The 16,469-nt window shown below is 41.4% G+C and overlaps 1 protein-coding gene across 5 annotated transcripts in view; it reads right to left on the bottom strand.

Annotated features, from left to right (window-relative positions):
• Positions 1-16,469, bottom strand: part of ano1a (anoctamin 1, calcium activated chloride channel a) — an 86,705-nt gene that overhangs the window by 54,910 nt on the left and 15,326 nt on the right. For all 5 annotated transcript variants that reach the window (XM_084108464.1, XM_084108463.1, XM_084108462.1 and 2 more), the window contains exon 3: positions 11,831-12,142. In XM_084108464.1, coding sequence (XP_083964590.1) covers positions 11,831-12,142 — 312 coding nt within the window. The remainder of the gene's footprint in view (positions 1-11,830; positions 12,143-16,469) is intronic.

Here is a 16,469-nt window from a genome sequence, read left to right as displayed (position 1 = left end):
GAACAGGGCAAGATATCAAAACCAAGAAACAAGAAAACCAGGGAAACGCTCAGAAATGCAGTGTGACACAAACAAGACTTCGCGGTGAGTGAATGAAATCAGTGAATGAGGTACAGGTGAATGTGATCAGTGATAAGTGAAGTCCAGGCAGTGAGTTATGGGAACTGTAGTTTGTGAGTGAATAGGAGAGTCTTATGTGGACTGCCCTCTGGTGGCTCACAAGGGCAGCTTCAGCTGGTGATCGTTACATAGCCCCCCCTTTAAGGAGCGGATTCCAGACGCTCCTAAAAGTGTCCAGGAGGGAGGTGGAGCGGAGGCGGACCCGGGGGCGGGACGGAGGGCCAGGCCCGTGCAGCGGAAGGGGACCTGAAGACTCCGGCAGGGCGGAAGGCCAGGGCGGAGCAGGCTGTGCAGGCGACCAGGGCGGAGCAGGCTGTGCAGGCGTCCAGGGCGGAGCAGGCTGTGCAGGCGGCCAGGGCGGAGCAGGCTGTGCAGGCGGCCAGGGCGGAGCAGGCTGTGCAGGCGGAGCAGGCTGTGCAGGCTGTGCAGGCGACCAGGGAGGAGACGACCCTTCAGGCGACCAGGGAGGAGACGACCCTTCAGGCGGCCAGGGAGGAGACGACCCTTCAGGCGGCCAGGGAGGAGACGACCCTTCAGGCGGCCAGGGAGGAGACGACCCTTCAGGCGGCCAGGGAGGAGACGACCCTTCAGGCGGCCAGGGAGGAGACGACCCTTCAGGCGGCCAGGGAGGAGACGACCCTTCAGGCGGCCAGGGAGGAGACGACCCTTCAGGCGGCCAGGGAGGAGACGACCCTTCAGGCGGCCAGGGCACAGGAACAGACACCGGCTCAGGAACAGGAACAGACACAGGGACAGGAACAGACACCGGCTCAAGGACAGGAACAGACACCGGCTCAGGTACAGGAACAGACACAGGGACAGGAACAGACACCGGCTCAGGTACAGGAACAGACACAGGGACAGGAACAGACACCGGCTCAGCGGAGACCATCTTGTCCTGAAACACTGGCTCGGCGGTGGCCATCTTGTCCGAAGACACAGGCGTGGAGTCGGCCATCTTGTCCGAAGACACAGGCGTGGAGTCGGCCATCTTGTCCGAAGACACAGGCGTGGAGTCGGCCATCTTGTCCGAAGACACAGGCGTGGAGTCGGCCATCTTGTCCGAAGACACAGGCGTGGAGTCGGCCATCTTGTCCGAAGACACAGGCGTGGAGTCGGCCATCTTGTCCGAAGACACAGGCGTGGAGTCGGCCATCTTGTCCTGAGACACTGGTTCGGTGGCGGAGGTCATCGTGTCTGGAGACACAGGCGCAGAAAGAGGAAGAGGAACAGATTCAAGCTCAGTATCCGGATCAGTTTCAGGCTCAGGAACAGATTCAGTCTCGGCGGGACGAGACACTTGACGGGCGGACGTGACGTGAAGCTCAGTCTCTGGATCAGCTGAAGTGACGTGAAGCTCAGTCTCTGGATCGGCAGAAGTGACGTGAAGCTCAGTCTCTGGATCGGCAGAAGTGACGTGAAGCTCAGTCTCTGGATCGGCAGAAGTGACGTGAAGCTCAGTCTCTGGATCGGCAGAAGTGACGTGAAGCTCTGTCTCTGGATCGGCAGAAGTGACGTGAACAGTCTCTGGATCAGCAGAAGCGCACTCTGAGCTTGACGGGACCAGCGGCGGCGAGGGCTTTGAGCTGGGTAGGACCAGCGGCGAAGAGGACTCTGAGCTGGTTAGGACCAGCGATGAAGAAGGCTTTGAGCTGGACAGAACCAGCGGCGAAGAGGGCTCTGTGCTGGACGGGACCAGCGGCGAAAAGGGCTCTGAGCTGGACGGGACCAGCGGCGAAAAGGGCTCTGAGCTGGACGGGACCAGCAGTGAAGGGGGCTCTGTGCTGGACGGGACCAGCGGTGAAGAGGACTCTGAGCTGGTTAGGACCAGCGATGAAGAAGGCTTTGAGCTGGACAGAACCAGCGGCGAAGAGGGCTCTGTGCTGGACGGGACCAGCGGTGAAGAGGGCTCTGTGCTGGACGGGACCAGCGGTGAAGAGGGCTCTGTGCTGGACGGGACCAGCAGTGAAGAGGGCTCTGTGCTGGACGGGACCAGCGGTGAAGACTCTAGCTTGGCGGGCATGTCGCTTGCTGTCTTGGCTTCGGCAGATCTGGCGTGAAGTGCAGGCTCGGCTGGACTGGCGTGAAGTGCAGGCTCGGCTGGACGGGGGTGCCACGGAAGGAAGCTCTCCAGACATCTGGAGAGTGCCTCTCTCCAATCCAGACCAGAGAGATCGGGGAGCTCCCTCGGGTCGACCTCCTTAGCTCCCAGCCGGTAACACAACTTAATTGCCTCGTCACCCAGAGAGCAAGAGGCAGCGAGAGGAACAAACCCCCAGGTGTACTGGAACAGATCGAGGCTATCCAGGGCCAAGGCCGCAATCTGTCCAGCGAACTCCCGGCTCATGCTGGGAAGATCAGGCGAGATCTGTACTGCTGGATTCCTGGAGGTCATAGCTGCTGGATCTGGGTGTGGCGAAGTCTTCTGTTACAAACTGCTCAGAGACACGAAGTAGGAGATCCAAATGCAGCTTTATTTGGCTGGGGCAATCCAGAGGCGTAATCCAATGTACAGGCTAGGGTCATACACAGGCAGGCAGTCAAAACAAAGAAACAAACAAAACAAACAAACAGGCAGGCAGGGACCAGAGGCAAGAGAGTAATCCAGGGAACAGGGCAAGATATCAAAACCAAGAAACAAGAAAACCAGGGAAACGCTCAGAAATGCAGTGTGACACAAACAAGACTTCGCGGTGAGTGAATGAATGAACATGGTATAAATAGACAGACTAACAGGATGAGACAGGTGAATGCAATCAGTGAATGAGGTACAGGTGAATGTGATCAGTGATAAGTGAAGTCCAGGCAGTGAGTTATGGGAACTGTAGTTTGTGAGTGAATAGGAGAGTCTTATGTGGACTGCCCTCTGGTGGCTCACAAGGGCAGCTTCAGCTGGTGATCGTTACAAATACTAGAACTCTTATACGTTTTTAACCTTTCCACTTTAACATTTATGATGTTTATTTGTGAAAGATTATGATAATTTAGTAATTTTATTAAGATTGAGTAAGTACTGAGATCTCTTAGTTCTTGAAATAAAAGATTGTGCTTGATTAGATTTTATCCACTTTTTATTAGTTTGTTATTTGTTTGATATTATGCATATTTTTTATGCATGTTTTTAATCTAGGCTACATTACAGTTTTCCTTAATAGCTAAAACACATTTCTCGGGAACTATCAACCACTTTCTCAAAACCTTAAACACAAAACCAAACAACAGGAAAAACCCTAAACCAGATCCAGCCTTGACAACATTCTTCAACGTTCTGCTCTTTCTCGTCCACATCCTCTTCCTCTTTGTTCACCACCTCTTATAGCCTACTCTTCCTCCTCTCCCTCTTATATCGTTTCCATCCATTGTTGGTATCAACATTTTGAGTCAATTTTGGCACTCTGAACTGACTTGTATTATGTACAGTTGGTTTAGTCACATTAGAAAAAGTGTGAACAATTTGTTGAACTTTTGCCTGTCTGTGATTTTGAAACATAAATGCATCAAAGTGCAAAATGTGTTTTAGTGAGTGAGAATTTTTTTTTTTTTTAAGAGTGCATGAGATTTGCAAACAGTGTTTTAACTGCCTGAACCTGTTTAATGTTTTACAGAAAGACTGTTTTATTCAATAAATTGGTTTAGGCGATTGAGAATTTGGTTCAGAGAATGGAGTTTAGTGTTTTAGCAATTCAGAAAAACTGTAAAAGACTTATTCAAGTAGGCTACAGTGAGTACAGCAGGATGCAGTTAATATTTTAGTGTTGTTTTAGGTGTATAATATATATGTATTGCCTTTAATGTCCATTTATAGTCTTCTTTACACATCAGCTTGGATACTTGCATGGTTAAACAAGTAATAAAAACTCAGTGAGTGTTTTAGCGCAATTTTCTGACGTCATGGGATCACAACACTAAGAGATAGTAAATCTTTTTATGTTTTTTTTTTTTTTTTTTTTGTGTGCGTTCCCGAGATTAGACCTTCCTTAACATAATGCCGAAAACCCGAAGTCTCTAGGTGGTCTGGTTGAGGAGGAGATAGAAGTGCAAGATTGGTGCGTACAGACAGAACAGAAATCATGAGTTAACAATCGCAATTTTGTCCGTTGGAAAATTGCGCTAACAATTTTGTCCGTTGGAAAATTGCGCTAAAAATAGCTAATTTGAAGACGCTGACGTCACGTCAGGTCGTCACGTGGGTCCATGGGCGTCGGAACCATTGTATATGGGTGGGACAAGACCCACCCACTTTTTAAGACCAATGATATTGGACCCACTTACTTTTACCGTCTCTGATTCAGCGCATTTGTCTTTTCATAGTGCTGTCAGTCAAATCCAATTATTAGGGAATTCCCTAATAAATTAAACTCCGCTGAATCGCTACATTATATTTCTCAACGAGCCGCAACTGACGAAAAAAAACCGCCCGTTGTACCTTTCCAGTCAAATATTGCGTTGCAAACATCAATAACAGCTTTAAATTGTCATTGCTGGCAGATGACCATGGTATTAGCGGGATAATCCACGGATAGCTGTGCATTTAATGCACGACTTGGAGGCAAAGAACCGCCCGACGTGAAGTGGAGTTTAGTTTACTTAACCTAACCTAACCCTAATGTATTAAAAATGCATACTCATACTCAAATACATCAAATACAAATACATACTCAAGTACATTTTTATATATATTTAATAGTACGTCTTTTTCACCTGGGTTGTTTTAATTAAAAGGCACCAGAATAGCAACGTGTAGTCTGACATGTTTCTTTTCCACACACGACAAGATTTTAGTAGTCAAAATCGTGTAATCTGACACCGTGACTATCTTAACAGACACAAATATCTTGTAATCTGAACCAGGCATTTATTCATCGTGTCAGGCTGTCCTGTTGCGATGTGTTCATCGCGCGATGACGATGAAAATTCAATGTATCATTCAGCCCTAAAGTGAACCCACTTTTTTTTTTTTTCAGGAAACAATTCTCTTCTTTTTCAGAGAGCTGCTAATCTTAGTCCTTTAGACTAATACTTCAGTTTATTATCATTTGCACGATAAACACTTCACTTTGTTTATGATTAGCCCACTACGACCTCTTCACCAAATTCTGGTTTAGCGCTCTGTGAGAACATCTAGCAAAGTGGAGGAAGTTAAATCCCTGTAATCTGTGAACATCAAAGCAAATGGCCTGGGTTTATAGAAGTTAAGCTTGAAAGACAAGCCGCTAATCATAATAAGGTTGCAAATTAGTAACATTACACAGTAAAGTAAGTGCTAACTTGTTTCATAATTGACCCTTCGCAGGGAGCTTGATTGACAGGTGATCTGACCAATCATACTTCGCCATCCGCCATTTTGTCCGACAAAGCAGTCAGGAGAGTTAGTAGATTAACATAGGAGGATTTGAACTTGAAAAACGGAGTGTACTGACGCCTTTCTGTGGTTAAAACAACATTCCTTTTTGTGTTTGTTCATGTTTATTTGAGGCTATAAATTAACTAGAAGGAAGATATGATCGGTTCACGAGCAGCTTTAACTGATGCTCTACAGCGATCTGTCACTGCACATTAAAGAGCAACAAAACGGTATTTATTGTTAAAATTTCTTTTTAAAAATGACCAAATTTGAAAGGTGAGACTTTGTTTAATATGTTTAATATCAAACGTAACCGAAAAGTAACCTGCTCTGTCCTGTCTGTCAGCGTGTTGTCAGTCTCCTCTCTACTCCGCGATGTATTTTTCACTGCATGAGAACATGGTGTGGCATGAGAACGGCGTAGCTTGTCGGACATAGCGACAGTAACTAAGGGGGGCGGGTCTTTGCGAACGGTCAATTGCCAACAATCAAATCAACTTAGATTTTTCCAATCAGCAATTATAGCATTAGCGGAATTGAGGAACATTTTAGAGAAATATTTTAATGTATCCTAAGGGTGACATCTCTCTAACATCAGACATGCTAAATGCTCGCAAGGTGTCTATTTTTCCCACATTATTCTAAAAATAAGAATATATATCTTCAGCATTTCACTCTGAGAAATGTCACAGAGAAGATACTTGACAAATAAGACTTTAAGTGAAGTCCTCCACACCACTGAAGCGTTTCTAAACTGGGTCAACAACAGGGAATAATTATGCTGCTGTACAAGGGAATCAGAGTTAGGAAAAATTATTGGTCATAATACACAACATTTAAAAGCGACCTATTATACCCCTTTTTACAAGATGCAATGCAAGTCTCAGGTGTCCCCAGAATGTGTCTGTGATGTTTCTGCTCAAATTACCCCACAGATCATTTATTAAACCATGCTGTAATTGCCCCTTTTTGGCCTGTTTTCGTGTGTGTATCTTTAAATGCAAATGAGCTGCTGCTTTCCAGAAGAGGGCGGAGTCTTTACAGCTCGTGTCATACCCCGGCAACAACAAACAAAACATATTGTTTGGTTTTGATTATCATCTGTGCCACGATTACGCTCACGTGACATTGTTGTTCTTCAGCATAATGAAAGTTTATTGTTTGCATGCGTTTTAAAGCCATATAGTTTAAACTTCCCATATGTGGTTTTCTGAGCACACACATCCGAAGTGTATACACAGAAAACCGGCTGTCGCGTGAGCACTTAAGTTCACATAAACAACAGCTGTCAAAGAAATCACATGTGTATATCAGATCTGTGCATTAAAGTGGCAGCAGCCGAATGTACAGTACATGCTGTTAATGTGAATCAAACAACAATAGAAAAACAGACTTTAATAGTCTGTTTAATAAAAACTTTAATAAGAATGAATTTCGCACTTGAATGCTGCTGTTAAACGGCATAGCAATACAAGATATGCATGTACAAAAATATGCTCAGGGTTGGGTGCTCGACAAAAGAAGCTTTGGAGCTTTGGTGTGCCAACTTTTTTCAGTTTTTTCTAACGAGGACATAAACATGGCAGACAGTTTACGGCATTGGTCATAGTCAATTCCAGCGCAAGTCCTCAACATTTTGAAGTGCATGCTAAGTAGATTAGCAGCGCTGAAAATAGTGTCTTCTCCAGTGGCGGACTGGGACAATAATTCAGGCCGGGAATTTGACTCCACTGCCAGGCCACCTCTGCTGCTGCAGTCACCACCACCCTATTCATGTAATCTACTGGACTGATAAACTTGTAGGCTAACCCTATTAATGTAACAGGTAGACTACCAGATGCAATATAAATGAATAAAAAAATAACCCTTAAAAACTCACTAGGAATACACCATTTATACTACCAAACCAATGACAAATAGAAAATTGGCTTTTTAAAAGAGATAATAAGAGACACATTCACATGTTGAAATATTTACATTTTATGTATTTTCAGTGCTCAAAAGGGGTGGGCGATATGGCAAAAATATAATATCACAATTTTTTTCAGAAAAATCACGATTCACGATTTTATCACGATTCTTTTTTTAATGTTGGTTTTACTATTTTGTGACTGAGCATTACAGCCAAACTAATGTCCATATTTTAAAAACAAAGCCTTAGGTAACAAAATATAAAATAAAAAAGAATAGCAGACAGGGGCGAAGATATTTTTTTGTCATTTTCTTTGTTATTAAATATTAAGATCAAAGATACACATTACTCATACACAACTTAATATACAAATTAAATAAACATTTGCTTTATGTTTTCAGCTACAGTAGGTGTATTTAACAGTAGCATTGAAGAAAGTAATTAAAATAACAAAAATAACAAATATGAAAATAAAACAAAACATAGACTTCACTGTATAAATTATACATTGATACTTATTAAAGCTACTATTAAAAATTATCAGTCAGGAGCAGTGAGTGATTTTCTCTTTGCATTTTGTTGTTTTTTAACATTAAAGGGATAGTTCTCCTAAAAATGCTATTTGTCATAAGTTACTCTCTCAAGTTGTTTTAAACTCGAATAAGTTTCTTTCTTTTGTTGAAAATAAAAGTTATTTGGAAGAATGTGGGTAACCAAACAGTTGATGTACCCCAGTGACTTCCATAGTATATTTTTCTCCTATGGAAGTCAATGGGGACCAGCTACTGTTTGGATAGCCACATTCTTCAAAATATTAATATTAGAAAAATATTAGAAAATATTAAAAGGAAATTAATACAGGTTTGGAATAACATTAGAGTGCGTAAATAATGAGAGAATTTTTATTTTGGGGTGAACTATCCCTTTAAGGAGAAGCGGCATCGTGTTTACTATTACTACTGTCTCTTTAAGAGTTGCGCGCGACGCGTCTATTATACACGCATTTGACAAGCAGATTTTCTCTAAATTTTCTCAAGTTTGCGTTCACTTTAGACATAACCGACTTTGTTTATGTAAACCTTGTGTGTATTTGACAGTATTAGCACAATAAGACTCAAAGGATAACTTTGTCCAGTATCCAGGCGCTGGTAGACAGGCTTTTAGTGCATGTGAACTTCACATGTACGCGCTGAGAAACGCACACGTTAGAACAGCGCATCAGCACGCGAATTAAATGTTTAACCGACAAGGCATTAAAGCACATGCAAATTATGAACTTTTGTAAACTGCAGTGTCCCGTTCCGCAGCGTGTACGTCGCGTTGTTCAGGATGTTGGGACAGAGGCGCCAGAACAGCAACTGATAGAATGCACCACGATTCTACGATATTTCTTCAAAAGCAGATCATGGAGACATTTTAATCGTCCACGATCAAAAATCGTCATATCGCACACCCCAATGCCAAATTATTATAAATATAATGTAAATGTAATCTTGACCGACCTGTTCCCTTACTGGCGAACATGGCTGGGATTTTGCAGCAGCTTGCTGCGTCTGCATTCGTAGTTGCACACCAGCCTATCACATGCCAGGCTGATGGTCTGCACAGCGGCAGCCGGCAGGCCAGAACGACCGTCAGGCCACCGGGAAATGTCCCGGTGCTCCCGATGGCCAGTCCGCCCCTGGTCTTCTCAACATGATGACACACGAACCAAACTCTTCCAATCTCAGCTACAACTACAATGTTTGAGGGCGGGCCAAAGAACAGTAGATGTGGTTCACTGTCAGCCAATTAGGGCTGTACTGTCCTAGTCGATTAGTCCAGGGGTTCCCAAACTTTTCCATGCCAAGGCCCCCCAAATACCACTAGGTTCTGGCCAAGGCCCCCCGTATTGAACCCATCGACAATACTACGGCACGGCACATGTAGAAATAAATAAATAAAACATCTAGGTGAACATCAGATTATGTGATGGTGTTTGATACCAGCCAATCAGAAAGATGAGATGCACCGATTACAATTTTCAAGGCAGATTCCGATTTTTCATTGAGTTTGACCTGCCGATACAGATTTAAGCCGATTCTGATTTCATTTTTTCTAACCACTTTACAGCACACACAAATATTTATTTTCTATATATATATATATATATATATATATATATAATAAAACACCACTTTTACCCAAACTGGTTAATAAAAACAAGTTTAAATGGATACATTCTCTATAAATATTTTTGTCTTCATTTTCTTTTCTGACATAGCCTACTCCTTGTTAAAACACACTATACATGCAAATTATGTGCATTTTTTTTGAGTGAAATCATATTTATTTTGTCCATCAAAAGTGTGCTTTCACTTTAACTGAGCGTGAGCAGCGCTACAAAAATAGACTCGGCGTCGAAACCCTCAGCTTCACTGCTGCTCATGCGACGCTCCTGCTTGACGCTCACGCGCTGCTCCAGCTCGCGGTGTGAATGCACTCACTGAACATGCACGCCGAAAAAAATTCACGCTGCTCACGCGCCGCTCGCGATCTGAAACGGCCGTAATTCACAAGGTTTCCTACATGTGCGTTCTGTGTGCATGTGTGATGTTGATGTTGCGCGATGTTATTCATGCGGCGCCCGAGTGCATTTGAATCGGCATATGTCAGACTGAAAATCACGTGAAAATCGGCCAATTCTTGTCACTAGCCGATCAATCAGATATCAGATAGGCTATGCAACAAATTATTATAATGTTTTTTCATAACAATACTCATATTAGCAAATATTTATTTTTTAACGTTTTTTAACTTTTTTTTTTTCCAACTTGCTGCGGCCCCCACTTTGAAAACCCCTGGATTAGTCGATTAATTGGTCGATACGTTCTGGTTCGACCAAAATTCTGATTGGTCGATTTTCTGCCGCGTTTATTTCATCAGTTTTGCGCGCTCATTTCATCAGGTGGAAAGCACTAACTGCTAATGGGGGTGTTTTCAGAGTACCCTTGTTTCACTGTAACAGTCTGTCTTCAAAACACCCCCCTTGTTTTCACCTTTTTTGGATTAGCCCAACCCAAGAGAGAGCGTCGAGCATAGAAGGTTTGATGCTGAATATTATTTATTTAATTGTGAGAGCGTTTAATAGTCAGTCCTCTTCTAACATGTCAACAACAAAGAAATCGACAGTGTGGCAGCATTTTGTTAAAATTGATAACAGGAAAAAGGTCGAATGCAAAGTTTGCAAGCAACAGTTTTCCACAGCTCGACGACAAACATGACATATCATCTAAAAGTGGTAAGCTCACTTGTCTGCGTTAGCTTGCCCTGTCTGTTTTGAGTAGGCTATATGAACATATCAGAATTTGCATATTTCAATGTTTTAGTGTGATAACCTAACTTTTTTATTTTTTATTTGGAGCCTAATGCGCAATTGCGCTGTGCTGTTGGTTGTGTTAGTTTTGAGCCTAGGATGCTTTATTTTTCAGTTATGCACTTTATTTCATTTCTGCTCTTGATCTGGTTTGTTTAATAAATATTCTTTTTTTATTAAAGTGGACGTGCCTTTTGTGTTTATTAAGAGTAAAAGCTTTAGTTAATAGTCTATTCGTGTCTCAGCCGCGAAGCTGAGCTCATGTTCAGCCTCGCTCGGTGCGAGGACATGCACGGTGAAATGATAGTGTCTGACAGTTATAACTTATTATTATAACATATGACAAAAAATAATTGTCTAAATTATGTTGCATATTCCTCAACAGTTCTTGTGATGATATCACTAGTTGACAACATAGTACTATTTTCGGAAATCATAAGCTATGATATTGCGCAGGTGCACGTGATGCAGCGCTGACAGACTCAAGTGTCAGACTCATTTCAGTGCAAAATAATTAGGTCAAAAACGATTTAATATACTGCAAATAGCCTACTAGTTGTTTATGTTTATTTATAATTCATTTAGGCGGACAACAAGGCTACCAAGTACTGCGCACAGTGCGCATCTAATTAATTTAACGTTTTTTTTTTTCTAACGTCATTTTTAGTCGATTTTTATTTCAGGACTTGAATAAAATTTCAGGACTTCAGTCGACCAAGATTTTCTTTGGTTGAGTACAGCCCTACAGCCAATGAAGAGCATAGGCTAGCATTATGCAAATGTGTTACATTGTTACACGGGTATGTAACAGGAAGTGAGACTGGAATTGATGGCGACTCGTTTCAGCAGTTCAGAATCGAGTCTTTCTTTTGCTTTCTCAAACTTTGCAGACCTTTAACATTCACAAACCGCTCTATGACAAACTGCATGAAAGGTACAATTCGAAAAAGTATAATAGGTGCACTTTAACCATCTGAAGGAGTTAAAAATGTGCTTATTATGTTAGTGACCGCTAAATAGCACTGAATCCTCAAAACTTCTTGCTAACTTCATGTCAAATGAGATTATGAATCCCGGATTTTCATGCAATGGCACTCACCCCTTCCTCTTTCTCAATCTCGAGGCCCATTTCACGCAGGTTCTCCTCAAACTCGTCCCGGCGGAGGCGCAGGTCGTCCTCGTGGTAATCCAGCCTCTGCTCTTGGGCTGCGAGTTCGGGGTCCTCGTGGGCCGGTGAGCTGGTCCGGTTACGCCCGCGCAGGCAGCAGGAACGGGACTTCTGTTTGCGAGCGCTATGGGGCTTCTGGACGTGGTAGGTGAGCACGTAATCTATCCGCCTCAGGCCATCCTGGAAGTACGGCCACAGATTCGAGTCCTTCGGTCTCTCGTCTGACTGTCGAGTTTTCCGGAGCTGGGAACGAAATCAGTGTGTGAAAGAGGATTATATGCATCTGTATACAAATATAGAGAGATTTGTGATAATACATAAGTACATGATGATGGTTTTTTATTTTGATACATTTTATTAGTTTTTTAAATTGTATTGTATGCTGATATTCTGTTATGTCTGTTGTGCAGCACTTTGGTCAGCATTCATGTTATTTTAAGTAAGTGAAGAGATTTAAAAATGATATGAACAGAAGCAATAATGGGATAAATCAATAAATACCATTAATCTTGGTAAGATTTAGTAACCTTTGTCAATTCCAAACAGACGTAAGCATGCCTGTGTATCTTGAATTTCCTTCGGGATTAAAGTATCAAATCAAATCAAATCAAATCAATAGACCTCTTACTAACATGCCAAACGATTTCCTACTTTATGTGAAGGGTGTGGTAGATTTCTGGTCCTATAAAGGTGTATTTTTCTGTTAAATTCTTTATTATATTCCACCTTACCATGTTGAGACAAGTATAACTAAACCATTCATAGACTGATTTTCCAGGAGATGGTAAACACTGTGGCTCTGTTGGTTTGAGTGCAGTGAGTCTGGGGCGTTGGTTGTTTGAACAAGGACACATAGAAACACAGAGGCAAGAGAGCGACTACCCACCAACCAAATCCCAGTTAACAAATTACCGGTTTGTTTGTTTTACATCATAATGTTGAAACTTATGCATTTACACTACTGTTTAAAATGTTGGGGTCAATATGATTACTATAGGAGAAAGAAATACTTGTTATATACTCCAGCAATGCATAAAATTGATCAATGGTGAGATCATTACAAATAATGCTGCTCTTTCTATATACACCAAAGAATCCTGAAAATAAAAATGTACCACAGTTTCCACAAACATATGAAGCAGCACAACTGTTTACAGCACTGATAATATGAACCACATATGTGACCCTGGACCACAAAACCAGTCACATGGGTCAATTTTTTGAAATTGAGATTTATACATCATATGAACGCTGGATAAATAAGATTTCCATTGATGCATGGTTTGTTAGGATAGGACAATATTTGTCCGAGATATGAAAATCTGGAAACTAGGGGTGCAAAAACTCAGAAACATTGAGAAAATCTCCTTTAAAGTTTTCCATTTATGTTCACGATTGTGCTGCATTCACTCACAAAAATAAATGTTTTATATATTTACGGTAGGAAATTTACAAAATGTCTTCATGGAACATGATCTTTACTTAATAGCCTAATGATTTTTGACATAAAAGAAAAATCGATAATTTTGACCCATAATGTATTTTTGGCTATTGCCACAAATATCCCCGTGCGACTCGTGACTGGTTTTGTGATCCAGGTGACACTGAAGACTGGAGTAATGATGCTGAAAATTCAGCTTTGATCACAGGAATAAATTACATTTTACAATACAGTCAAATTAAATTGTAATAATATTTCACAACCTATTAACTGTATTTTTATTTTACCTTTACAACATTTGCATTCCAGTTTACAGATTACAGAACCTTTAAAACTATTTGTGGATGCATGAAAGCATGTACAAGAGGAATTGTCTTACAGAGAACCAGAGAACATTTTCTTCAAAACCAATGATGACAAGGTGACAGTGAGTGAAAGTCTAATTTTCATTTTCAAAAAATGAGTGCAATAATACATTTATCAGCCCGTGATCTTAAACTTCCCTCCAGCTCAGATTTAATGTGTGTTCCTCAATGCCACATGAGTCTTTTGTGTAATTTATCAATAGATATACCTAGTATAGTTTACTGCAGACAGAGTGTTTTAGAAAATTCATTGCACTTTGCTTAAAAACAAACTCAGCAACTCTACGCTTCATGTATAATCCCTTGTGAGGTTTGAACCCGGGACCTTTGGGTTTCCAGACCAGTTATTTAACCACTTGCCATGCCACTTCTGTGTATTGAGGAAGTGAGAACCACAATGCTGAGATTTACAACAGTACAAACAAACAAATCACGTTAGCTCAGAGTAGGAAGTCAAATAGGCTAAATAAATTCCTCAAGTTCACCCCTGTGCCTGACTGTAATTGACAGGAAACTACTGCATCTTCTAATTAGTCATATTCATGAAACTCGTGTGATTAGTCTTGACTCAAACAATTAATGAGATTATATTATAATTGAGACTTCCTTCCCTATAAGGATGCAAAATTAAGTTTACTGCTTGTCAAGTGCTTTTTTTTTCAGCGGATGATTGTTAAAGTCCCCATGAAATCAAAATTGACCCTATTTACTTTGTTAGCGCATATTACTAGTCTTGTGGTGAACAATTAATCCGTGCAAGAAAATATTTAAAAAAAATGTTTTTTACCATGGTAATCTTTAATCAAAATCTGAAAATGCCCCTCCCCTCTGCATTGGAGGACCTTCTCTGATGACGTAGGTTTGAGGAATTGGTTTGGGCAACGCTTAACCACTCCCCTCAAACCGTTAGTCTGCTATGAGCAGAGATGGAGAGGAGGAGCGCTAGAGTAAAACCCTGCCCTCTGTTCAATATTCCTTTTCACTGGGAAATACGTCATAACACTGGAGAAAAGTCGTTTGCAACTTCCGGTTCACGGGGACTTTAAAGGGGTCATGAACTGGCTTTTTTAATTAGTTTATATTGTTTTCTGAGGTCAACTTATGACGTTCGCTTGGTTTTTACATTCAAAAACATCAAAATGAATCAATAATAGGCTATTTTCTACCCTGGTTTTGAGCCTAGCTCCTGAAACGCTCGGTTTTTATGGGCGTGCCGCATTGAAGACTTGGAAGTAAACACCCACTGCTATGATTGGATAACAGTTTTGCATATTATAATTATAATTATAATTAGAGTTTCATGTAATGCGTGAATCTGTGGGCGGGGCTAAACAGGCAGTGTTGAAGGAGGCGTTGCTCTTCTTCTGCGGAGGCGGGGTTTGAAACCCTTTGACGTCATAGATCCCCACTTTGAAAAAACATGTCGTTCGCTGTGCCTGGTGTCAATAAAAGCTTTTATTGGATTAACAAGTGACTTTTCAGTTCTGAAACTTACAGGATATACTTATAGTATGATGATGACCTCTTATATGTCAAAAGATCAAGGAAAATTTGATTTCTCAGTTCATCACCCCCCTTTAAAAGGTACTCTATGTAACATTTTTGTTCAAATTAACAATTAAAACATTGAGTCATTCAATTCTTCTTCCAAAACGTGTTTTTGCCTTACCCTGATTAACTACGGTGAGCCTGTTATAAGTTTAAATTTCAGACCTGTTGGTTTTAGTGGGAAATTGCGTACATGCGTCACTCGCCTGTGCGTGTCTCGTTATATCCGTTAATAGAGTAAAGTTGCTCTGGCTACTTTGACCCGTATATGGAGTTTTGTAGGTTAATTGTACAACGAGCGAGAAAGATTGACATGGAGCCGCTAAATCTCCAAACTCCGGAGAATCACACGCCGAACATAGGAGAGTCCGCTGGCAAAAAGAGAATGAGACAGAGCTCGTAATAAAACAAGAATCAACATTAGCTCGCCATTTTCGTAGATGGCAAGAACTGAGGGATTTGAAATGTTGTAAAAATGATGGTGTTTTTATTACTCCACAGGTACGGTATTTTACTGAACAGATAAACTGTCATATGTAGCTCTCAAACAGAGTTCATTGTAACGCATTATCTATTGTGAAGATCGTTTTAATTATGGTTGTTGTAGCGTTTGTTAGAATTTATTTTCAAGGAAGCACTGTGTCTCTTAATGGGTAAAGTAACGTCTTCAGCTAGATCCTTTCCATCTAAACTGGTTAAATCTCTTAAACCTAAATTCGTAAACGTATTCACTCACACGGTCACGCAGAGCCGAAGAACGACCAAAACAATGTTCATCTACAAAAAACATGCAGTTGTGCTTTTTAACAGCTGGAGGGCCAAAATGTACATAGTGTACCTTTAAGTTATTTGTCGTTGCAATCTTGAATATGCGGTTACATCCTTATAAGGACGTGTAACACACCACACTCAAATAGTACCACATCTATTAACAAGCACCAAACACATGGTTGAATAAATTTGAATTAACTCATTCAGGATTAGCAGAGGGTATTTCAAAGTGACCCATCTGTCCTGTAAATTTGCACACAAAAAATCAAATACACCCTCAGCATGCAAAATAGTTTTGCACACCCGCAGAGAACTAAAAATCGGTGCTTAAATTTCATCACACCATCTGGAGCAGGGAAACAAAGGAAATGTGTTCTAGCCGAGACGTGGTTGGCAAGCTTTAGCTTTTCGTGAAACACATTTATTTGGTTGTTTTATGAATTAG

This window comes from Abramis brama (assembly GCF_963993115.1).
Source record: "Abramis brama genome assembly, chromosome: 3".
Classification (NCBI taxonomy): Eukaryota; Metazoa; Chordata; class Actinopteri; order Cypriniformes; family Leuciscidae; genus Abramis; species Abramis brama.
The sequence above is the reverse complement of the archived record's forward strand: the minus strand, read 5'-3'. Positions and strand labels throughout refer to the sequence as shown.